The sequence below is a fragment of the Cajanus cajan genome, chromosome 5, assembly GCF_000230855.2.
Source record: "Cajanus cajan strain Asha chromosome 5, NIPB_CcT2T_4, whole genome shotgun sequence".
Classification (NCBI taxonomy): Eukaryota; Viridiplantae; Streptophyta; class Magnoliopsida; order Fabales; family Fabaceae; genus Cajanus; species Cajanus cajan.
In genome coordinates, this window is record NC_138521.1 from 48,415,419 (window position 1) to 48,442,649 (window position 27,231).

Sequence of the window (27,231 nt, forward strand, 5' to 3'; positions counted from 1 at the left end):
TCAAACGCATGCATGGATTACTTTATGATACCGTGTATAGCTAGGTTGGATTTAGGAATATATGTTATTTATTTAAAATAGTCTTTTTGTCTTACATTTATTACAATTTTAATATTTCAAAATATTTCAAAATGAATGATGTTCTCATTTTTTTAATGTAATATTAATTATTTTACCTTTTGAAATTAAAAGTAATGTATTTATTAAAAGAGTTTGATTATTTTAGTAAAATTTTATCAAAAAATAATACACTTATTATTATCCTTAATTTGTGTATAGAAACCTTAAACTACAATTCTCATAGGAAGAGGAAATTATTAGGTTTGCCCACAAACTTCAAATTATCAATTATGTTGATTGAACTATTTTTTTTGGGGGATTATAAGAAATATTACATATAGTGATATGTAAAAGATCTAACTATAGAAACAATATATATAGGTATGAATCTATTTGATATATAACTACACAATTTTAGTGTTGATTTTGAATGATATTCAACAATACATATTGTATGCCACTATAGTCTATATACCTACACTTTTAAATAATATACTAACATATAATGTATCTATAGTGTACGTAAAAATATTTTTTATTGAGAAGTATTGTGTCCTTATAGGATATATGTTACTACATGATATGATTTTTGTTATTGTAATGGGTGGAAATTTGATATTTTTAAGTTTTGTGATTTTATGAAAATTTCAACAATCATTTCCATGTAGCCTTTATTGATCAAAGTCAAGATGAAGATATAATATATTTAATTTTGATGATTAAATATAAGTCTCATGAAAGATAAGAATACAAATTGTATCTTGTTGTGAGTTTAAGCTTAGTTGTTTGTATGTTTTGTGCTTTGTAAGTAACTTAGTCTTACATCTCTATGTAAATGATGATTGAGGATGAAAATAAGTTTTAAAATTGATTAGAAAAGAGAACTGGTATGAAAAATTGAGATATTAAGTTTTCACTTAAAATAATTGATTATCTTAAGTAATAATCAATTATTTGTTGTATTTTTCAGTAACTTGAGATGTTTTGTTATAATAATCGATTATTCAACAAAATAATTTGATTATTTCATAAATTAGTTTCTAGAATAATTGATTATTACTCAAAATAATCAATTAAATTTTTCTTTGTTAATTTCCAGGTCTACAAAGAACAAAATAATTAATTATTCATGTAATTAATCAATTATTTCTATCAAAAAACTGTATATATTATTTTTCACATTTAGAACTCAGAGACTTGAAACTTTGTGATATTACTTTCAAAAATACTATTTGAGAAAAATGTTTCTATTTGAAAAAAAGATCTGATACCCTTTATAGGAACCTCAAGAAAGGATTCAAGAATTGAGTTGATCATCATCTTTATGGAGTTATAAGATAAGTTACAATGGTTTGATTCACCTACTTTGATATGTTTTGTATATTAGGTGAATTCATTCTGTAATCTTTATGACTTGTTTTCTTAAGCAAGTTTCTTAGGAAAAAGAAATCTTGTAGTGAGGTGCTACAAGTGCTTGTTGGGGGTACAAGAAGTGGTTTCTTTAATGATGTAGAAGTGTATTGTATGTGGTATTATGATTGTAAATCTTCTAATATTAAAGATTAGTGAAAAATCTCAATCGAGTTGATTGGGGACTTGATATAGGTCACAAGTGGATGTGGCTAAACTAGTATAATTAAATTTGTTGTGCATTTTTTCTCTACCTCTACACTTGTCTTTATATTCTTACATATCTAACTATATGCTTAATGTTGATATGAAACATGAGCATTGCATACAAGACTAACTGAATTTTAATTTGCATGTAATCTCAACATCTTATCTTATATACAACTATATATCAATATACTTTGAAAGGTTTTAGAAAAGTTTTTAAAACCAAGAAGATTCAAGAAGAAATTTTTTAATAACCAACTCAGCCCCCCCCCCCCCCCTCCCATCTTGGTTAAGCCATACTTGCTAACACCCTTAATATGTGAATAAGGCATTCCAATAGTAATATATTCCTATTTTAGCAATCATTCAAATTGATCACATTATATTTATATTTTAGAGCCCAAAGTTTTTGCATGCTAGTTTGAAAGATTTTGTTGGGCTAATGTACAATTATTGTTGTCCCTCATTTGATTATAAATTACACACACAATGGGATTTAGGCCCTTCACATATAAGAGATGAGTTGTAGCATTTCAATAAATTCCTCTGGTCCTACTCATAATTTATTCAAGTTGTCACGCGAATGTCCCTATGTATTTTCTTTTAGACAATCAACTCTGAAAATGCATGAACAAGTTCTGCAACTCCATTCTCCACCATTGGGTGCCAGCATCATGAACCATTGTTTGAAGAAAGGGAAAATACTATTTGTTCCTGTAAGAAACACTTCCTTGCTAGTTCTCTCCTTGTATATGGTTTCCTTTAGGGCTTTGAGTAAAACTGCCTAAATCCCTGCTCCGAGTAGTGGGGAGGGTACCTGCAAAGGCACTCCAATGCTCATGTGAGTATTCGGTTCAGAGCAATAATTACTGTAGTATTAAATGATCATACATGTCCCATCAGTCCTATCAATGTTGTATTTATAATGACGTTTTTGGGCCTGGTGGGCCTTCTAGGTTATTGGGCTGATATAATGGGTCTTATCTCTTAATTATAGCTGACGTGGACTATTCATCATAATTAATGTACCTTTTATTATCTAGTGGTTCGGTGTTTGCTATGGTCGAGTACCTATTCGGGTTACTCCTTGACCGAAGGGGGTACTCGGCCTTCCTATCTCTTGAGTACTTGTAATCATCCTTGTTATTACTCAACCGTGGGTGAGGCCGAATGGGTGTTCGTGATTTAGCTTTGGGCCTAGTGTGGCTTTTCTTGAAGGCCAAAGGGTCGTTCACTTGTTCGGTCTCCATTGGGGCCGAAGGGGGTGCTCGGTTGCATGGGGGCCGAAGGGAGTGTTCGATTATGATGGAGGTCGACGGGTGTGTTCGACTTCACTGGTACACTATTCTTTGTTGAGATGTTGCATTAAAAATGAAAAAAGCTTGGTTTCTTTGGTGGAGAGAGCAATTTTGAATTTCCATTTAGGTGGGGTATGGAGAACGTCTTGAATAGATGATAAATAAATGTTTTAGTTGGTTGCTTGATGTTGACTTTCCTTTAATTATTGTTAATTGCATGAACTTTCTATTTATTGTCATGTGTTCAATTTTAGTTCTTTATTCTTATGTGATGAATGGCTTAAATATGTTTACCATATCTTGTAAATAGTTGTAATTCATTCACTGCATTAATGGTTTAGTTGCTATTAAACATTCATAGCAAGAGGTATATGTTGTTTATATTCTAATATAATTAAGTGTATAAAATTATAATAATTCATTCATGTAGAAGAGTAAAAGTAATGGGATTTAATACTTAGAGAGTATTGTGAGAAATAAAGAATTTTTAGTTTTGTTATGTTCTTAATAATAGAGATTTTTCTTAGTTTCATCTACCTTTCATATAATAATATTTTTACACCAAATAAGATTTTACCATAACAAACAATGCGGTTTGACATTGAGAAATTTACTAGCAAAAGTAACTTCAATATGTGGCGAACGAAGATGTTTGCTCTCTTCACGAAACAAGAATGTTGACGTTGGAAGGAGAAACAAAGTTGTCAATTAATCTTACATTTGAACAGAAGCATGTGATGATATAAAATGTGCATAGTATAATATAAATAAGTGCATAATATTGTAACAAATTATTCAAGTAGAAGAGTAAAAGCAATATGATTTAATTCTTAGAGATTTTTGTCAGAGATAAAGAATTTATTAAGAATTCTTCTTTGTAATTTTGTTATTTTCTTAATAATAGAGATTTTTCTTATTGTCAATTATCTTTTATATAGTTATATTTTTACGTTAAATATTATTTTAGTAAAATACTTGAACCAAAATATTTACTATCATGGTTAGGGATAGGAATAGCTTGACCTTAAATAGGGACTTATGATCTGACCTCTTTAAAATCTAATCTATCCTGATGACCTATTTAATAAATAGACCAAGCCTTTTAAAAAAACCTAATTATATATATAAAGTCGGACTTAGGATTATAGAAAAGTCTATTAGGTCTAGGGATGGCAACGGGACGGGTCGGGTACGGGTTTCATGATACCCATCCCCGTCCTCACGAGTCAAATCCATCCCCGTCCCCGTCCCCGTACCCGTACCTGTCGGATATATGATTTTCATCTTCATCCCCATCCCCGTCGGGTATCGGGTATCGGGTATACCCGTACCTATACCTGTATCCGTCAATTTTTTTATTTTTTATTTTTTGTAAAAAAATATGATATTTTTAAATTATTTTTTAATTATATTATAATTATAATTAGGTTATTTCTCTATCTCATATTATAATAAATAATCACATAAAAAATATTAAAATTCTTTAATATAATTAAATTAAAAGTGGGTATTAAATTAAAAATGAGAATGGGGATAGGGACGGAGATGGGTACGAGTACGGGACGGGTAAGTACATACTCGTACCCGATTTAATATATCGGGTTTTAACCGTACCCGTACTCGTACCCAGTGAAACCAGGTATTCCCCGTTTAATTGAACTACTGGGAGATGGTTAATGTTTCTTCAAGTTGAACCAAATAAATCCCTTCTTCTCTTGAGGTTCTTCACGGCAAGGTAAGAATGAAGGAGTTTCAATTCATAAAGCTTGAAGAAGCAACAATGGTGGTTCGGTTTCTCTAGAAGGAGAGAAACTTGAGGAACCAAGCACAAAGGAGAAGTTCCTTTGTGAATGGAACTACTTGGAGAAGATTGATGAATCTTCAAGTGCTCCATTCCAAGACCGTTCTACTCTTGAGGAAATCTTGAAAATGTAGCTTGAAGCTCCTTGAAGAAACCTTCAATGGAGGAGAAACACCAAGGTGGTTCGGTCACCTCTTGGAGAAAGTGAAGAAGCTTGAGGAACCAAGCTTCAAAGTGAAAAACCTTGAGAGAGAACTATGAGAAGAGTTCTCATGGGTTTGGACTCTTGAAAATGAGAGAGAATTCTGAATTCTAAATCTCATAAATGTCAAAAGTGATTACAAGAGTAGAAATTACAAATATATACTTGTCATCCCTAGTTAGGTCGAGTAGATCATTCTATTTATTTATAATATATATATATATATATATATATATATATATATATATATATTATTAAAAATATAAATAAATTTATAAAACAAAAATAAATTATCAATATTTAAAATATTTTTTATACAATTTTTTTTTCATTATAAGTTTATAAACTTATAACTTGTGCACAAGTTTACATCAATAAACATGATTTCACATAAATTATTTTTTCAATTAAAAATGATTCAAATTTTTTATATTTTTTTAATTTAAATCTTAAAAATATTGAATAAATTATATTTTAAAAATTAAATTTATTGATCTAATTAACATTAATAATTTAAATAAATTTTTAAATAAACTAATAGTCAAGTTAAACTTTAAAAAGGTTATCCCATATCTATAAAATAAAGAATAAAAAAAAGTCTATAATACATAATAAGATAGACTCAAATTTTAATTTTATAAAAAAGATCCAACTTATATATTCAAAGTCTAGCTTGACTTACCCTATTTTTATTCCTAATCATGATAATTGATTTGGTTTAATTTCAATTAATTTATTTGGAAGCGAGATAATTCTTTTATTCTTCGCACACAAATTTTGTACCAGTATTATGTAAAGTGGGATAAGGTCTCAGTGGACAGCCCTTTAATCATGGGAAATTTGAAATCAGCTGTGAACATTCAATTTTGTTAATTTTTTTAATTTCTTAATTCATTCTATATTAATTATCTTTGTTTTACACATTTAAAACTAAAATGAGCTTTATGTCATTGCCTTTTAGAGCATCTACAATGGGAGTTGCTTATAAGCAACTCCCAATCACTCTCAATCACTTTAAATAGGTCTTACTGTCCCACGTCACTCATAAGCAACTCATACTATATTTTTATAATTTTTGCTCTAATGGAAATTGCTTATAAGCACTCCTACTTTTTACAACTTATACTACACTTTTTGACACCTCACACTACATTTTATAAAATTTGGTACAGTTAATAAGAGCTAAGCAACGTTGCTTGCTGAAGCTCCGTTACTAAAAAATAAGCAACTTTCTATGCCAGCTAGGACTACTCCAATGGAAAGTGCTTCTAAGTACTGGAACTTATTTTTAAGGGACAGCATAAGCACCTCCTGTTGGAGGTGCTCTTAGAATATTAGTCCAGTTATGTATTTACTATTTTTTTCTTTTCTTGTTTCTCTATTCATTATTTCTTTTGCTTTTTTTTTTATAAGACTAAAATACCTGCTAATACCAATGAATTGATATGTTTCTTTAAAATGAATCTAAAAGCATAATTCGGATTTTTAAAAGCAAAATTGGGCCTCTAACACCACCAGCTGAAATCCATAATGAATGAAATCAAAATTTTGGGCTACATGAGCCCACTTGAGTATAAAGTTGAATCCATTTACATGTAAAACAAAATAAAATTCAATATATAGAAGTTATAGACTATACATCAAAAAGTATATATTAAAAATTCAATATAGAAAAGAAAAATTACTCTGCTACGCCACCCTCGCTTTAAAGGCTTTATATCCCATTTGCTCAGTTCTTTTCTATCCTCCCACCCTCTAGGTCATTTTTTCCCTTTTGCTTAGCTCCCATTAGTCTCTACCCTTGTTGGTTTGTCTCCCAAAAGTATACTGAATATAAAAAACAACTTCAATTAAAATGATTAAATTCAAATGATTAGATAAGAACCAAGAGTTTGTCCAAGGTAGGGTCAAGAAAATTGTTTTCCAAAAAAATCACAAGAAAATAGAAACTTAAGGGTGAGAATTACATAATAGTGATGAATAGTGAGTGTCAATTACATAATAGGGGGATGAATAGTAAGAGTATAAGTCATTTAAGTATATTTTTATTTGAAGTGGAACAGTTAGCAACTCAGTTAAAATATTGGTTACTGACAAAATTCGATATATTATTATATATCTTTTCATATTAACTACATAAATATAAAAATTACTTGTCATATATATATATATATATATATATAAATCCAATTAAGTGACATATGCTCATTATAAAAAAATAAAATAAAAATCTAAGTCACATATAATTACGTTAAGTTATAAAAAAAAAAAATAAAGATATAAGTTTCACCTATTACACGTGTCACTATCTACAAAGAAAACTTCCCACTCAAATCAAAATCAATCCTCTTTTTTTTTTTTATTTACTTTTACTCATCTTTTTTTTCTAATTTATTTTCTAATATTTTAAAATTTATTAATTAATAAAAACAAAATAATATCATAAAATTTTGAAATTATTAACAGATAAAAAATTATATTCTGGATAAATAAAATTCTAAAATCATCTAAATACTAATTTGAATTTATTTTTAAAATGAATTACAAGTATACAATTTGACGGCCTATATTAAAAAAATTATCTTCCATGTGTTTTTAAAAAATAACCAAAGTTTAAAGAATATCTACATCAATTTATTATATATTCACCCCAAAAAAAATATTACACTTTATAGACTTTTTAAGTAAAATAAAAAATATAAAAAAAATTATATTCAATTTAAAAGTAAGATATTGATAAATAACAGAAAATCATCATATTTATCAAGTAATACAAAACTTTATTTTAATTATTAAATGGATGAGTAATTTTTTTTAATTTATTTTACTAAGTAGAGTAGGGTAGGACACGACATCTAGCATTTTATTACTCTCATTTTCAATATCTTTTTAATTATTAATCCACAGGAAATATTCAACATAATATTTATATATATATATATATATAGTATAAATGAAATAAATTTTTATTTATAATATATAATTAAATATATTTATCATTTAATATTTTCAATTAAAAAATTAAAATTAAAATAATTTAAATTCTTTTTTAAATTCTAAAATAAAACTTTAACGCACTACTAGAAAAGTGTCATTTTGCAAATTTTCCTGCAAAAAAATATTCGTAGAAAGTTTTTGCGAAATTTCCTGCAAAAAAATATTCTCAGAATTTTTTTACGAATTTTCCTGCAAAATAATATTCGCAGAAATTTTTTGCCAATTTTCCTGCAAAAAATAATTTACAGATATTTCTTACAAATTTTGCTACAATTTTAATAATCATGGGAAAAAAATTTCCATGGTAAAAATTTGCAGAAAATATTGTAAGAATTTTATTTTATTTCTTGCAAATTTTCTTGCAAAAATAAATTCGCAAGTAATGTTTACTAAATGGTAGAAAAATTTTGCAGGTAACTTTTCCTGCGAATTTTCCTGCAAATTTTAATTCACAGGAAAAAAAAAATATTTAAATTCATAAGTTTAATATTTTAAAAAAATCTCCAAGTCCCATATCGATTGAAAATAAAACAATTAAAGAGTATATAAGTTGGGGTAACACTTACCTTACAAGTTGAATTGTATGGTTAAGTGTTAGGCTTATAATTTACAATCTTAGAATTTAAAAGATTATGTATGAGGCATGAAAATAAAAGATTATGAATTCTTAAAATATATAATTTATAGTATTTTTTTTTAATTTTTTCGTAAAAAATATTCCTGTAGAATTTCTTGCAAAAAAATTCGTAGGAAAGTTTCCTGCGATTTTTCCTACGAATTTTTTTTTGCAGGAAAATTTTTTGCAAATTTTTTTTTGCAAGAAACTTTCCTGCGAATTTTCCTACGGATTTTTTTTGCAGGAAAATTTCCTGCAAATTTTTTTTGCAGGAAATTTCCTGCAAATTTTTTTCGCAAGAAAATTTCCTGCGAATTTTAAAATTCGCAAAAATATATTATCCATGAAGGTATTACCTGCAAATAAAATTTTGCAGAAAAATTTGTAGGAACAACGTTTCTTGCAAATTTTTATGAAAAATTCGCAGGAAAAGTCCCATGTAATAAGAGAAATTCTAGTAGTGACGCTGCCAAAAAAAATCATCCAATTTTATAAATATTTTAAGTAGAATAAGGAATATATATATATATATATATATATATATATATGACTATATCCAATTTAAAATAAGATAATGGTAAATAATAACAAATAATCATATTTATCAAGTCATATAATTTTTTTTAATTATTAAACAGGTGTGTTCAATTTTTTTGAGTGAATTTGCTAAGAGTAACGAGATGGGACATGAGACATTTTTTTACTTTCACTTTCAATAAATTTTATTAAGCTATAGAAAATATTCAAAATATTATTTATAAAATTATAAATATTATAAATAGAATAATTTTTTATTTACCATATATAATTGTAAAATAATTGAATATATTTATCATTTAAAATTTTAAAAATAAAATATTTAAATTTAAGATAAGTTAAATTTTTTTAATTTTAAACTGCTAAAAAGATATTACAATTTTATATATATTTTAAGTAAAATAAGAGATATAAGTGAATATATCCAACTTAAAATAAAATATTCATAAATAGTAACAAATGGTCATTTTTTTCAAGTGATATAAAAAATAAATTAATTATTAAACAGGGTGAGTTGAATTTTTTAAATTCACTCTAGATGAGGTAGGGTACGAAACATTTTGTTACTCTCACTTCCAATAATTTTTTATTGTTCTGCAGAAATTATATTCAAAATATTTTTTTTATAAAATTATAAATGTAATATTTTTCTATTTTTTATATTTTAAAAAAAAAGTTAAAGAAAATTAAGTATGTTATCTCAATATAAAGAAATAATTTTATAAATAAATATATTTTTAACATAAATAAAAATAAGAATAATCTGTACAAATGCATGAGAGTATGGTTCTAATTTAGATTTAAAATTATTCAATAGTCACATAATTATTTGATTTAATCTTAATCATTTCTACATGTTTGTTTGATTGGATGATGTAAATGTCTTATTATCATTCTCTCTTATAAACACTTACACTCTCTGTACATGTTGGGTGCATCTCATCAACACAAGATTATGGGCTTTTGATACTATATCTTAACTAAGAAAGTTAAATTTCTGTCTCGATCTTCCTAACAAGTGTCCGAGTTATAAGTGTCAATGTTCATAATGGTGTTCAAATCTTCTCGAATGTCTAAATGTTCATTTGTGTAAGGACACTCGAGTTATAGGGGTATTAAAGCATTTCATTCTTGCACGCTTTTATTTAATACTTTTTTCTTACAATATTAATTAAAAAAGAGTTAAATAGTGGGTGGTTGGGGGTACAGACGTAGAAGATTGGTATATAAATTGGAATTGGAATGATAAGAAAGAAGAATTTGTCAGAAGGATACAATGCACCATAGAATGCGTAGAGATAATGCACACACATGATTGCAGGCTGCACATTGTCTATTTGCTTCTTTAGTCTTTATTCTGTAATAAATAAGCAATTAAAAATCTCATCTCAATGGGTGTGTCGGGACCCTTATGGAATATCTCACATGGCCCGAATTCCCTTTAGATATGTTGCTTGTCCATATTTCTCACTTTTTCTATTTTTGTATATTTCATCAGTGAGATTAAAAACGATGGTTTTAAGAGGCATGATCCTTCAGACATGAACACATAAATTATTCGACCTTGCTGCAGGAGGCAACACCTACCTCCACCCTTCTCTTCTAAATTAAGTAGTGTGTGTGTTTAGCTGGTGCAAAAGAGACAAGAGAAAAGAGGAGATAATAACATATAATAAAGCCCAGTGTGTTTTTCGTTAGCATGCAAAAACATTCTTAATTTATGTCTAAGCGTGCTATTTGACTTTTCTGCTGCATAATAATGCGACGATACTTCGAATTCAGTTAGTTAGAAGCAAATCAAACTTAACAAGTGGATAATAATTAATAATTTTATGATCTTGCTTATATCTGTACCATGACGACCAAATATTTTGAAGGGATCAAAGTAAATTTTTACATGGTCGATCTTATTAAAATGTGAGAGTTTGACAATATTCTTCTACCCTTGAAGTTAATAAGGGAAATTGGAATTCTGACCACGGTTCATTGTATGATTGGTATTATATATACGAAAGAGCTTGAAACCAAATTCTGTTTCAAAATAACAAATGTAATAAAATAAGAGGTTTATTGGGAAAAACCAAAGTCCCACATAGACTAGAGATTAGGCAATTGAATAGTATATAAGTGGAAAGCAACCTTCACCTTACAAGCTGGTTTTGTAGGGTTGAGTTAGGCTTAATCCATTATTCTAACATGGTATCAGAGCCATTTAGATCCACTTTAAAAATGGGCCACCCACCATTGATGCATGCCTCACCCACCATTTATCCACGTACCAAGCCCAATAGTGCTGGACGTGAGGGGGTGTATTGGGAAAAACTCAAGTCCCACATCGACTAGAGATTAGGCAATTGAATAGTATATAAGTGGAAAACAACCCTCACCTTACAAGCCGGTTTTGTAGGGTTGAGTTAGGCTTAATCCACTATTCTAACAAGGTTAAATATTTTATGATTATGAAAATATCATGATTTTTCAGATTTTGCTAATTTGAAATTTTTCTACGAACAAAATAAATCAAGCTGATAGTGAAAGATGATTGAACATATAAGCTGGCAAAATCAGTTATATGTTCTTTCAAAAGGAGAAAAAAGATGTTATTATTATTGGTTTAGATTTTGCTAATTTGACAAATTTTTACCAATTATACAAGCATGTATAGATGATTGGATAAACTGATAAATTAATGTTAAAAATCTGACATCTTATACATGAAGTTTGGAAGACTATAAATAGGTTGATCAATAAAAAGTGAATCCATAAGTTTACAACAACCAATAATTATTATATAATAGATTCTAATATCATGTGTAAGAGAACATAATTAAAAAGGGATCAAAGAAAGAAAATTTAAATAAAAAAAAAACAAAAAAAAAAACCTAAAAGATAAATTTACTCAAATAAAAAAGTCAAGTTACGTGATTGTAGATATAACATATATAATAAGTTATAACCAATCAAGTTACATGATTATAAATGTAAATTATATAACCGATCCTAATAATATCATTTATGTTGCTTAGAAAATAAAATGTTGGTTTAGCAACACAAAAAATTCGCCAAAAACCAAAGTTCAGAAAGACAATTACAACATTTGATTATTGAAATGTTTTGGAGGAACGACTTTTTAAACTAATAAAAATATTTTCAGTTCTTTCTTATATCTTTAAATCTTTTACTATAGCGGCCACTTAACACCTCTGAAAACGCCCAAAATCATATATTAGAACAATTTCACTCTATATTTGTCTTCTACCATTTTATATTTCGGGAAATTTACTTGCATGTTGAATACAATTTAAATTTCTGTGTTTCCTGTTAATATCATATATGTCTTTCCAACACTTAGATAAGTTTTAGATTTAGAGTACTGATAAATTTTTTAGATATACTTCTGAGAAAAATATTAAAATAAATTTCTTCAGAGTTAAAATAATATCTTATACATAAGCTGAAAATGAGGTTTTGAGAAAGTTATAAGGTGATTTAAGTGATATAGAAAAATGAACATAGAATTTAAATGATCAAGAGGATATGAATTTATATTCTCAACTAACATAACTTATTAATTATTAATATTTATTGATAAAAAAAATAATTATTTTCTTTCTATTTTCTATCATAGAAATGTTTATCAAAGTTTAACCACACACGTCTTATCACTTTATCTTTTCTTGTCAGCTTGTGTCAGTTAAATTCCAAGCTTTTTTTTATTTTTTTTTCCTTTCTTGCAACTTTTATTTTTTAGCACTCTTTACGTTTTCTGTAGTTTACATATGTTTGCACCTTTTATATCATTTTTTTCTCTTTTTTTCAAATTAATTTGTTCCTAATATATTTAACTTTTTGTAAATTTATTTCTTGTTAATCTGCTTTTACATCAAAATATTTATTTATTTTGTGTCAATTCATTCTCACACACAACCCTTCTCTTAATTAACCACATCTTATCACAATTTTTTTCCACAAGAAAATTTCAGTCTAACAACTCACAATTCTCTAGTGGTGATGATCCATAATTTATTTAGATAACACTACTGCAAACAAAATGGCGTACTTAATTAGTGTAAGAGTGTCAATATTAGAGATGTATTAGTCAATTGACAAAAAAATCACCATAAACATAAGGGTAACAATAACATGTCAAAAATAACATTGAACTTTAATTAAAAATTAAAAATAGAAAATACACAAATTATAAACTGTATTCCGCGTAGTTTGACTTTTGGACTAATAATTAACATTTTCCATCTTTTTGTACTTATAATTCGTGGTGTAATCGAGTTATTTTATTAACTAATATGTTATTTACTTGGTTAAATTATAATTATAATTTCAGATTCAATTTGATTTTATTATTTTTAAAATGTTTAATTTAATTTTTTTAATTTTTAAAAAATATTTAATATTTTTCTTCTATCCAAATTGACCTTAATAATGTTAATGAAATTAGATGAAAAAATAACATTAATTTATTTTTTGAAAACTAGAAAACCAAATTGAATATCTTAAAAATAGTGCACCAAATTGAATGTTTTAAAAATAATAATAATAATTGAATAAAAATTATTTAACATTTTTTTTGTCTAGATAAATTTGAATTTTCTTTTACTTACCTTAATAAGATCATGAATGATAATAGATCTAGTACTAGTAATTAAAAATATGATCACAAAATGAAGAAGTTACCTAATAAAAAAATTATTATTAAATAAAATTTAAGTTTATCGAGACGAAAAAATGTTAAATAATTTTTTGTTCAATTTAGTCCCTCTTATTATAGAATGTTTAATTTGATCCCACTATCTTTAAATAATTTAATTTGGTCCTATAATTTTTAAACAATGTTCAATATTATTCTTTCATCTGACTTCATTAATATTGTTAATGTCAATTTAAACGAAAGAATAATATTAAATATTTTTAAAAATTAAAAGATCAAATTGAATTATTTAAAAACAGTAAAATTATATTAAATCTTAAAAATAAATAAAAAGATAAAAATATAATTTAATCTGTATTACCATACAATTTTAGGAAAAAGGTGTCAAGTATTACATAATTTACATTTATATAAAATCTTAAATTTAAACGATATTGATGATATATTGTTTAAAAAAATGTGTAATTGGGAGAGATAAAGTGCGTGAATAAAGAAAAATAAGTTAATATTAAGGAAATAAATTATTAATTTGAAGATTTTTTTTTTTCATTTGTTTAATTTCAAGAACACTATTTTGTACCATTCGACGTTTTATTTTTATCTATTGTGAAATGGCGAGTAATGTTTTTTTTTTTTTTTTTTTTGTCACCGATGATGTTCAAAGTTATGATGTAATGCAATATATAATTAATTCACCATGTAATTTGTCTTTGATAAAAAGTAATTAACACTCTCCCAGGTGATGTAATTTATTGTGTAATGTGATGCTATGTTATAACACATTCCCCTTTCGAAATTTACAAGGGAATAAGTTCAACCTCGCTTAATGATTGCAGGCCTTTTTGTAATGGACATGAAAAAAGTTTATAGTGGATGAGAAAATGTGAAATTGTAGAATTTTTTATTCAAATAATACTATTTTAAATTTTTTTTACCTAAATATTGCAAATTTATTTTTTCAACTAGCACCATTTACTGTTTATGTTCAGAACGGGTCGTTCTGATTTCAGAACGGGTCGTTCCAGATTAAAAAATAACACATGGAAAATGGATCAGAACAGATCGTTCCAAATTCAAAATTAGCACATAAAAAGTGAAACCAGAACGGGCTGTTCTGAATCTAGAACGGGTCGTTCTAGCCTATAGATTGAGACCATTTTTTTTTTTCAATTTTTATTTATCAAATACCAAAACTCGGAGACTTATTGAATATTAACATTATAAATATAATTAAATAAATTTATTAAAATTCATTACAACAATAAAGATCAATGGTGGCGGAAACTGAATTCATGACCAATATTTGGATATGTCTTCCTAGTGTGACCAAGGGTGTGACAATAGGAACAACTTTTTACACGATTATGTTGTTCTAATCCTGCTAGCCTTTGATCGACCCTTGAAAGTTCTCTTGAGTTTTTGGATTTGGCCACAAAATTGGAAGAAATGCAACATTCGAGAGAAGTTTGACCCGCTAGGAGATTTACAGTAAGACTAAATGAAATGTGGTATGATTGCGACAAGTTCCAGAAATTCATATCCCTTGCTTAGGAGATTTACAATAAGCCTAAATGAAATATGGTATGATTGCAGCAAGTTCCAGAAAGTTCATATCCCTTGCTCACATGTCTCGCTAGGAGATTTACAGTAAGGCTAAATGAAATGTGGTATGATTGCGGAAAGTTCTAGAAAGTTCATATCCCTTGCTCACATGACCCGCTGGGAGATTTACAGAGATGGACATTAGAGAACAACATAATCAGTTTCCGCTACCATTGATCTTTATTGTTGTATTGAATTTTAATAAATTTATTTAGTTATATTTATAATGTTAATATTCAATAAATTTAATTATTTGATGTTAGTTTCTGAGTTTTGGTATTTGATAAGTAAAAATCGAACAATTTTTTATTATTTATAGGCGGATTCAGAACGGCCCGTTCTGGTTCTACTTTTTATATGCTAATTTTGAATCCTGAACGGCCCGTTCTGATCCATTTGTCATGTGTTATTTTTTAATCTGGAATGATCCGTTCTGAACGTGAACAGTAAACGGTGTTAATTGGGAACATAAATTTGCATAATTACTATTTGGGTAAAAAAAAATTAAAATAGTATTATTTGAGTAAAAAACTCGAAATTGTATACGTTCTCGTTGTGAAAAAATTATGAAATTCGATATTACTTTGATGATCTGAATCCTCATTTTTAAAAAAATTGATATAATTTATTCCTTATAATTTTGTCAATCCTCGTTTATTTTGTCTCACGACTAGGGATGGCAATGGGGCCCCATGGGGCCGAGTAATAGTAAACCCGCCCCCGCCCCCGCCCCTGCCCCGCTGAATGAAAATTGGCCCCATACCCACCCCATATTCATTAAGCGGGTATCCATGAATTTCTTGAATACTTACAGATATCCATAGATATTTATAAATTTTTTAAGAAATTAAAAAAATTATATTACAAATAATTTTAATTTTATATTTAATGTCATTGAAATATTAAAAGTAAAAATTTAATGTTAATTTTGAATTTGTATTTAACTTTAATTTTGTTGAAATAATAATAAAATTGTAATATAATCAATAACTTAAAATACATCAATCTGACAAGTAAGTTAAAGTCTCATCACAAAGTTACAATAATTCAATCTCATAATTTCAAACAAAAGTAAATAACTTAAAGTACATAAATCTTATTGGTCATTTTATAACATGCTTAACACATGTTAGTAACTTTATCAACCTCACTTTTGTAAGAAAATAAGACGAGAGAGTATAGTTTTAGGGCTATGTGGTATAAGTATAATTAAGATATTTAAGAAATAATATTAAACGGGTATCCGCGGGTATGGATATCATCATACCCGCCCCCGCCCCATTTATAAACGGGTAAAAAATTATCCGTTCTCATTATTTGCAGGTACCCAATAATTAGCCTATCAATTTATTATCGTAGCGGATTTTATCCGCAGGTACTCGCGGGTGCGGGTATTTTTGTCATCCCTACTCACGACCGTTAAACAAACAAACTTTTTTTTTTCAGAAAATAATTTTAAGAAAGCGATCAGTAAAGTTGTTTCCATATGTTCTAATAAAGAATTTCTTCTTTAATGAAAATTAAAATCCAGAACAAAATAAAAAAAGAATCAAGTTGGCAATTAAATTAAAAGAAAAATAATGACTAAAATATTAGGCAAATTAAAGAGATGATTGAATGAATGATTAAAAACTCCAGTCCAAAGTTTTTTTAAGGTGATCATTGGTTCAAAGGTACAATTTTTGTTTTCTTTTTTACATAAATTAATTTTAGTTACATATGAGCTCTAATAACTAATTTCTTCTTACCTTGTTAAAACTGCAATGTTTCATAACTCTTTCTTCCTCACACGAGTTTGATTAAGGGGTGACAGTGGAGAGTTGGAATGGGAGAGGTGTCAAGGAGTCAATCAATATAAGAAAATTGTTATCTAGTCATACATATTTTTATTGTTAAATTTTATTTAAAATTAATATTAAAAATATGTATAATTATATATCAAATAGATATATACCTACATATATTATATCTATAATAATATTTTTTATAATAAATACTTTACAATATATATATATATATATATATATATATAATTGGTTAAAGTATAATTGATTCAATAGATGTTATTTTAAATTAATTATCTTATAATCAATTTAATTATAGATACGATATATCAAATCAATTATGTACAAACTGATTTAAGAAATGATGACCATATTTACAAAAAAAAAAAAAAAAAATACCACATCACTTATATTAAATTGATTGTAAGATAAATGATTTAAAAGTTTGCTATCGTAGACTACTTTTGTACCTTTTGTAAGTACTTATTTTATTTGGAATTTCATAATGAAAGAGTCTTCACCTATCTTGTCAAAGCCTACCAACTTAAATTTGAATTCATCAATTTTAACTAGATATGGCAACGGGGCGGGGTAGGGGCGGGTTTTATGTTCCCCGCCAACCCGCCCTCGCCCTCACAAATTTAAACTGCCCCTGCCCCCACCTCCCCCCCACCCCCTTGATATCTATTGGAGGTAAAATTTGGGTACCCATTCCCACCCTTGGCGGGGTTTGGGTTTCCCCGCCCCGCCCCCGCCCCGGCTCCTTTTTTTTCTTTTAAATAAGTATGAATAAATTTAAAAAAAAAATAAAAGAAAAGTAAAATAATATAAAGTTTTACATATAAATATTTCTAATTTTGGTTTATATATATATAAATAATTTTTTAATTATATTATTAAGCAGGGCAGGGGCGGGGCGGGTATTAATATCCACGTCCCCGACCCCACTCCTAATTTTATCAATTGGGGAAAACCCGAACCCGATAAACACGGGTTTTCCCTGTCCAAATCGAGGCGGGTTCGGACGGGTATCTACGGGGGCGGGTTAGATTGTCATGCCTAATTTTAACACTTATGTTACTATCAACTCACTTAAATTTATATACAAGCACTCTAAATTTAGTGTAATTCACCTATACGTTGTCTTTAATGACTCCAAAGTAACATTAGGATGCATAACATGGTTTATATCTTTTGAGATTGAGAATTGAATGGTTTCCATCTAGCAACAACAAAACGAACTCAAGAATAAGAAAATAGAAAATAGTTGGAAGGTTGTGGTAGTGTTCATTTTACGTAGAAACTATGACCTTATTGACACTTATCTAATTAGGTTTAAAAGAAAAGTATATATCTTTTAATCCCAAAAATATTCAAAGAATCAAAAGAATGTATAAATATGTTATTTGTGAATAGTAGATGGATCTTTGATTTATGAACTTGTTTTTCATGTAGATTTGATCTAAATCTCAAAATTTCACAAATTCGCTCAGCCATTTTACATGCATTCAACAAATCAGATATAGGGCAAGGATTAATTATAGAGAGAATTCGTTTAGAAAAAGCTAAGCAGATTTAGTCTAGAGGAGCAAGAGATTTGGATCCAGAACGGCTTAGTGAATCAGATATGACTTAGTAAATGGAGTTTCTTCATCATGAAGAATTCAAAAATCCATTCAACTATTTGGAAAGGGCTACACGGATTAGTCACTTACATACATAAAGGATCAAGAGAGAGAAAATGGACATCAAATAGAATAAGGAATAAAAAGAGAAGCAAAACTAAAGAGGTGAAAGCTTCAAGAGACATTTGAGGATAGGGATCTTGAGTTCATCTTTTTCCTTCTATACTTTCACTACCATTATTAGCTAATATCTTCTCCTTAGGATTTAATGTAATCTTATATATATATATATATATATATATGAGGAAGGTTCAAATGACAACGGTGTAACTTTTACTAAGTGTTACACCACTCAATAACTTTATATTAAATGTGAATTTTGAAAATCCAACCGTTAGATTGAAAATTCATATCTCTTAGATCATATATATCACATTTTTTATTAATCTAAGATGATTTGATACTTCATTCTCATAAACAAAATTGACGTAATATATACATTTCAAAATATACTAAAATATGAACACCTTGATTACCTTCAAGTTGTTGTTCAATTTTAACAAAATTTGATATATATTATCTAAGAGATATGAACTTTCAATCTAACGGTTGAATTTTCAAAATTCACATTTAATATAAAGTTATTGACCGGTGTAACACTTAGTAAAAGTCACACCGGTATCATTTAAACTCTCCTATATATATATATATATATATATATATATATATATATATATATATATATATATATATATATATATATATATGATACTATATCATTCAATGTTAGTGATGATTTGATTTCGTTTTCAATGCTTGAGGTAAATTGATTGAAAATTATTTTCTAGATCCATTTTGAATCAAACCACCTAATTACTTTAAAGGTTAGGAGTAGATTTAAAGTCGTTAATTGAACAAATTCTTAAACTTAATACAAGAACTCTGATCGCATAAAATTTATTTCATGTAATTCGTCCCTTCATACCAGCATCCACAAAGATGTTCATTATTTTAAAATATATTACATATATGTTCCTAAAAATCCTCACTTATTTCATGAATCGATTATTAGTTTAGGATCCTTAGAATTTCTAAAGACAAGAAATTGATTTAGAATGATCTTCAAAAATTCAATACATTGAGTGATAAAAATCATATATAGACAATCTTAGGAGAACAATGGAGTAAGACAAATGAAATTCAATCCTAATAATTTTTCTCATTATTATCTTTCATATTTACATTTGTTTTCTATTACTAGTTTACTTACTAATTCAATATTGAAATGCCAAACAACATATTTATATTCAACTGTAAATCCTTCTTTTACAAGTTTTAATGAAGATATTAAAAATTACAAAATATCTTTCAAGCTCATGTGGATACGACAACTCATTCCTCAATTTTATATTATAACAGACTTAGTACGCTAGTCATGAAAAAATCCAACAACGAACGATAGGGAGATATGAGTGACAATAGCAAACAAACTAAGGAGAGGCATAGACAATGGTGTAGTGTGAGAATGATTGTGGTTCATTAGAGATAGTGAATATGAAGAAGAAAAAGGATCATGTAGTTTAAACAAACTTACAAAATCAGTTATATCTTAACCAATGAAGCAACAATCCTAGGCCATATATTTATTTCGACGGGTGTGGATAGGGTAGTTCAATACTAGAAAAGTTATTTTCTTGCGAATTTTCCTGCAAAAAAATATTCGTAGAAATTTTTTACGAGTTTTCTTGCAAAAAAAATATTCGCATAAATTTTTTGCGAATTTTCCTGGAAAAAATATTCGCAGAAATTTTTTCCAAATTTATCTGCGAAAAATAATTTACAGATATTTCTTACAAATTTTTCTACAATTTTAATAACCATAGAAATTTTTTTCCATGATAAAAATTTGCAGAAAATATTGTAAGAATTTTATTTTGTTTCTTGCAGATTTTCTTGCAAAAATAAATTCGCAAGTAATGTTTACTAAATGGTAGAAAAATTTTGCAGGTAACTTTTCCTGGGAATTTTCCTGCAAATTTTAATCCGCAGGAAAAATAAAAAAAATATATTTAAATTTATAAGTTTAATATTTTAAAAAAACTTCAAGTCCCCACATCGATTGAAAATAAAACAATTAAAGAGTATATAAGTTGAGACAACACTTACCTTACAAGTTGATTTATATGGTTGAGTGTTAGACTTATAATCTACCATCTTAGAATTTAAAATATTATGTATCACATGTTGGAGGCATGGAAACAAATGCTTCGGATGAATTCATTGTGAACATTTAAAAGTTAAAAAATTATTGACAAAATTTATAGTAATTTCTTTATTTTTTTTTCGTAAAAATATTCCTGTAATATTTCTTGCAAAAAAAAATTCGCAGGAAACTTTCATGCGAATTTTTTTCGCAAGAAATTTCGCAGGAAAATTTCCTGCAAATTTTAAAATTCGCAAAAAAATATTATCCACGAAAGTATTATCTGCAAATAAAATTCGCAGGAAAAGTCGCATGTAATAAGAAAAATTATAATAGTGGTTGGTGCTGATGGAAGGAGGTATAGTTGACTTCATAAGTGTATTAACTGTTTCTCTATTTTGCTCTTGTGGGAGGTTTCCGTAGGATTTATCTATTTGCAAATGTTGATATGTTGTGAGTTGAAGTTAGGTTGGAAAGTCTTATCTTATTTTATTTTTTTTTATAATTTTATTCATAAATGAATATTAATTTATTGTATTTTTTATTTATTGTATTTTTACTAATATATATATAATAAAAAATATATAATAAAAATGAAAATTCTAAAATACAAAAAAAAAGTAAATTTTATTTTCTTAAAGAACAAAATATTTGTTATGCTTAATATTTTTAGTTTGGTTTGTATTTGTATTCACTCCGTACTTTATTCAAGTAATTTTTTCTCGGCAAAATTGTCCAATGTACTTTAATTAGATCATATATCTCTAACATTGTAATTTTGAAAAACTCTACTCTTTATATTTGGGTTTGGATACCTCTTATACCTATTATATATTAATTTTGTTGTTCAAAAAAAATATCTTAACCAATTTTGTATACCACATTTAAATGATTATACATATAAACAATTTAAATTATGGGATACAAAATTGGTTAAAATATCATCAATTTCATATGTCCTCTGCTACCCAAAATATCAAATCAATTATACATATAATTGATTTTAAATATGTGATACGAAATAATTTTGATGTAATCAATGTTGTAAAACTAACATTGCGTCATATATTAAATCGGTTGTGAAATAATTATTTTAATAATTTAAGATTTAAGATTTAACGTTGTGTGTTATTTTATTATAACATATGACCGATGTAAAATAATGTAAGACTTTATAATATATATATATATATATATATATATATATATATATATATATATATATATATATATATTGAGAGGATTCAACAAGTCATTTTTTTTAATGTTGGTTGATTGATCGATGTTAATTTGTTTTCTTTTCAATATTAGGTGAAACAATATTAGATTCACGACCGCTGTAAAAAGCATTTTTTAACCAATGTAAACATTTTTGTAATAGTGAAACGACAACTTTGATCATTTTCCTTCCTTGAACATTTTTTCTCCTATATTCATATACATCTAGTAGTCAAATGATTTTATTTTCCATCTCTAAATTAATGATTAGGAATTGAAATCAGGTAAACCTTAAACAACACCTATATATAACTTAACCTTTTGAAGTCTAACATAATCTTATTTTAATAAAATATCAAATTTAAACTTTATAAAAATCTATTTGTTTTAAAATGTAGAATTTAAACTTATAAAAAAAATATATCAAACTTAATAGTTCAATTTATTTATTTAATAATATAATTAAAAAATAATATACATATTATATTATTAATAATAAAATTAAATAAATAAATTTATAATATAAAAATTAAATTATCAATATTTTTCACTACACCTAAACATTTTTCATTCCTTATTCATATAAAAAAAAATTTCATTCCTTATTCATATAAAATTAAAAAAATCAAAAATAAAAATTTTAACATATGCATCTTTATCTACTTTTTTTTTCTTCATTTTTATAAATAATTATTTAAACTACTTCATAAAGAATATTTTTTATGAAAAATATTTAGAGTTTTTTTTTTTACCTTCTTTCACTACACAATTTGTGTATAAGTGTTGAAAATGTATGAATTTTTAAATTGTAAATTTTAAATTTTAAATTTTAAATTTTAAATTTTAATAAAAATAAAGTAAATTATTTTTATCATATAAATTTTATAAAAAAACTAATATTTGTATTTAAAATACAAATTATTGACTTATTTAAAATTAAATTTTTTTAGTCTATTTAATATTATTAATATAAAATAAGTTTTTAAATTTAAACTTTTAAAAAGTCAAACTAAATCTATAAAAAATATATATATATATAACATATAATAGATCAAACTTATCTTTAATTTTATCTTTAATAATTTAAATTCTAATTTTAATTTTATAGAAAAAAATTTCATTCTTATTGATACAATCATTAACTTATATTAGTGTAAAAAAAAACCAAAATTATGGAAACAATAAAGGATAAAAGATTAAAATGGAAAAATAAAAGTCAATGTTGACAACGGCTGCATTTCTAGAATGGTAGATAAATAAAAAGCAAGAATCATTTGAAGTGTAAAAGATGAATGAAAAAGCAAGCATCATGCTTACCATATTCATGTGTATATGCTGCTCCGTGTAAAGTAGTTTAGATCAGCAAGGATGAAATAAAGCATTGAAGTGCATTTACATGGGAACCCTAATGAGATTGCAGGTCAAAAAGTTTGAAAACTCGCTCATTAGATATCTAGATGATAAAATGTGATACAAATGATAAAGTGATCAATAATATAAGAGTCTAGATCTTCCAAGAGATTTTCTTATTTTCTCACGCAAATTTTTAATTAAAACGCAAACTATTTTTAACACTCTTTCCCTTTTTTATTTTGGTCCAACTACTTTTCTTTCTCTGCTTAGACCTTCGTGAGAGGGCGTGCAATGCAGACCGCTAACATAAAATAATAATAAATAAATAAAAAGATAAAGAAAAAAATATAGAACAGATTTTGGTTAGCCAAAAACAAAATACGTTATTGAAATTTCCATTACCCCACTCCCACCATCCTTCAGGTTGTGAAAGCAAAAGAAATTCATTTCAAGAATGGCCATAACATGGATAAAAATTTTCTTGACGATCCACTAGGCCAAACCATGCATACATACACCAATTAATTAACATTACATAACTCATTGCTTCTTTCATCACAAAACAAGCAAATAAATCCTCTCAACTGAGCAATTGCTTAGAAGTGGAACCCAACATTTGACAAGGTTGACAACCCTTCATGAACAAAGAAGAATAATTAGCATTGGAGTTAGAAATTCCAAGAGGGAAACTAACAACACCACCAATAGGAACAGCATTATTATTGTGTGGTGGTCTATTTGCCCCTGCTTGTTCCAGCGTCTGCACCTGTTTCTTCAAGAACTTCACGTAGTGAATGGCCTCATCCAACATCGAAGCCGTGTCCATTTTCGTGCCACCAGGGACTAATCTCTGAAGAATCCTTATCCTCTCGCTTATCCTTTCTCTTCTGTGCCTCGCAGCCACGCTCTGTGGATCCTTCGAAATCTTCACGTTCCTTCTCTTTGGTGGCTTAATCGATTCCGGGTCTATGTGAATCGGTTGCATCACCGCTATTCGGAATATCATTTCCCTCATCGCCGCCATCGAGTTCTTTTTCTCCAAAGTGTCATGCGACGGTAGTGTTGTCGTCATGTGTTGTTGTTGGATAACGTTGTTGTTGTTGTTGTTGTTGAAGAAGTTAACATTTGATTGTGGTGGATCGGTGAGAGTCGGTGGAGTTATACTGTTGAATACGGTGGAAACGCTTCCACTTGATAATAGGTCGGTTTCTTGGTAAAGGGTATAAAAAGGGTCGCAGAAATCAGGGAACTTTTCCATTTGCATCATCATTGCCATCATGTCCATGTTGGTGGTGTCACACGCGGAAGTCTTCACTATGTCCACGTCCATGAAATAGGAGAGTGGGGAAGGTAGGAAAAGAGAGGCGCAGAGTATGGGAGGGCTCAGGAACCAGTTGTGGAAGTAGGGTTTGTGGTGATAAAGGGTGAGAGAAAGAATAAAATAGTAGAAGAAGGAGAGTGCAGAAGAAGATAGAAAGAAAAAAGATAGATTATTATTTGTCTCTACAACCGACCAACAACAACAATATCCAGCACGGTCACTGTAAGTGGAAGCCCTTTTTATAGCAACTTGTCACCAATATTTTATCTTTCGAAACCTAAAGAAAATCTAGGAAGCTCTCATTTATGAATTTTTATATTTTTACAAGAAAACCTTGTTCGAGCCAAATAGATTTATTACAAAGGATAATTTTTTGTCTTTTAATATCTAACATATAGTTATATATCTTGATTGATTTTTTATTTTACTATTTATCAGTTTTATCATGATTAATCTTAGACATAACTAACTATTTTTAATGGAATCTATTTTTTAATTACATATTTTTTATTTATAAAATTGGAACTCAAAATCTTATTTAAAAGCCTAAATTCAATACTAAACAAATCAACCATTTATTGTTATTCAAAACTTGAGTTTGGATGAAGGAGTTATTGGGATTGAATTTGATACAGGCTGATGTATAACTGTATATGTAGGACTAAACAGAATATTTGGAAAATTGAAAATAATCCAGCGTCGGTTAATTGATGTACTGACTCATTTATGATGATTGAATTTACAATTTTATTAATTGTTATCACCGATGGAAACCGCCCATGATGTGTGGGGCTGGGTGTATAGGAAAGGTTTGATTTGCACCGTTGATGGAGAGAGGTCAAAGCGTGAGGCATTTAAGATGAAGGGTTGATGATGAAGAGGGACCACATAGCGGTGGAGCTGGGGTAGAAAGATTGGTTGAAATGCTGGTGCATGAATCAGGTTGCATTGTATGTGTCATGCATCGATCCTTTTGACTGAAAGCTCTTTGTTTTTGCTTTGGCTTCAAATTTTACTACTTTCTTCGATAAAGCCCCCAAGTAGCCCCCACAGTCACATGACATATGTCAGAACAAGACTGGGAGATAAATACACTGCAACCTTCAACCCTTACCTCCGTCACCGTCGGAAATGGCCGCAAAAGCCACAGATCAAGATAAGAGTACAGTGGGCCTAACCTAACTTCATATACTTGGCAAAAAAGAAATGGAAAAAAGGACAAAATTCACTACCAAATAATAAAATATTCCAAGATAATACGTTATTAACTTTAATTTTGGTGAAAATAATCCTGTAACAAGACCTTATGTATTCTCTGTGTCATTTAGATTAATTTAAGACGAAACTATAAGACATCGGTTAAATAAAAAAGAATTTAAATAGTCTCTAATTTCAAATATCAAATTTCTTAAATAAGATTTTTTTATATAAAAAAATTACTGATATACAGAATATTACAGGAGGACAGACACTCTATAACCCTATTACATGATTTCACAAGGTCATATACATCAAGGAGAAAAAGAAATACAAGTTACAAGGAAAATGCACCGGTTAGGAAAGAGGCAAAAGCTATACATTCTTGACCTTAAACCAAGTCCAAGATATGAACTTAATCAAATTTAAGACACAGATGAAAATCGAAAGCAACGCCTTAGAACATAATGATTTTGTGCATCCTTCAAATAGACCAAATCATTGTATCGCAGAATATATATGATAAACATGTTGTAATTTTCTCTTCTCAAAAAATGAGAAAAACTGAATATGAAGATTATATACATGTTAGTATTGTAAGTAATACTTCAGGATAACCATGCACACATTACATATCAAATCTGATTAATTAATTACCAGACACAATATTAAAAGGTGATGATTATCTTTCCCCAGATATATAAAAACAGATTGGGGTGACTCTCTTCTTTTACACAAATTAATATTAATATGTGTAGCCTATCCAAAATTTAAAAAAAAATAGATTAATCTTATTTTATAAAATTTTTATGAGAATTAATTAAAATCACTTTAAATAAATTTTATGATTACAAAATATTAAATTTTAAAGTAAAAAATTACATAAACACCACTTCAACGTAAAAAAAAAATATTACATTGTGACGTATTATGAAAGAGGTTATTGTAAACATTAAAAAAATAAAGAAGTAGTTGTGTCTAATTTTCCAAAATATCAGAAATGCTAGTGCATTTTATCTAAATTTTATTAACAACTCATTTTTTCAATAATAATATTTAAATATATTTTTTTCACTTTATAATCAATTTTAAACCACATAAATTTTGCATGCACGAGTAGAAGTGACTCTAATC

At 27.5% G+C, this 27,231-nt stretch overlaps 1 protein-coding gene across 1 annotated transcript; it reads right to left on the reverse strand.

Moving 5' to 3' along the window:
* Window positions 1-23,881: 23,881 nt before the first annotated feature.
* On the reverse strand, window positions 23,882-25,107 carry LOC109816168 (transcription factor HEC1). Its single transcript, XM_020381061.3, has one exon. The coding sequence runs from the start codon at window positions 24,907-24,909 to the stop codon at window positions 24,160-24,162; it is 750 nt and encodes a 249-aa protein (XP_020236650.1). The 5' UTR covers window positions 24,910-25,107; the 3' UTR covers window positions 23,882-24,159.
* Window positions 25,108-27,231: the final 2,124 nt, after the last annotated feature.

What these genes read in the sequence shown, in the direction of transcription:
- LOC109816168 (XM_020381061.3), bottom strand. Translation starts at nt 24,909, where the DNA reads ATGGACGTGGACATAGTGAAGACTTCCGCGTGTGACACCACCAACATG.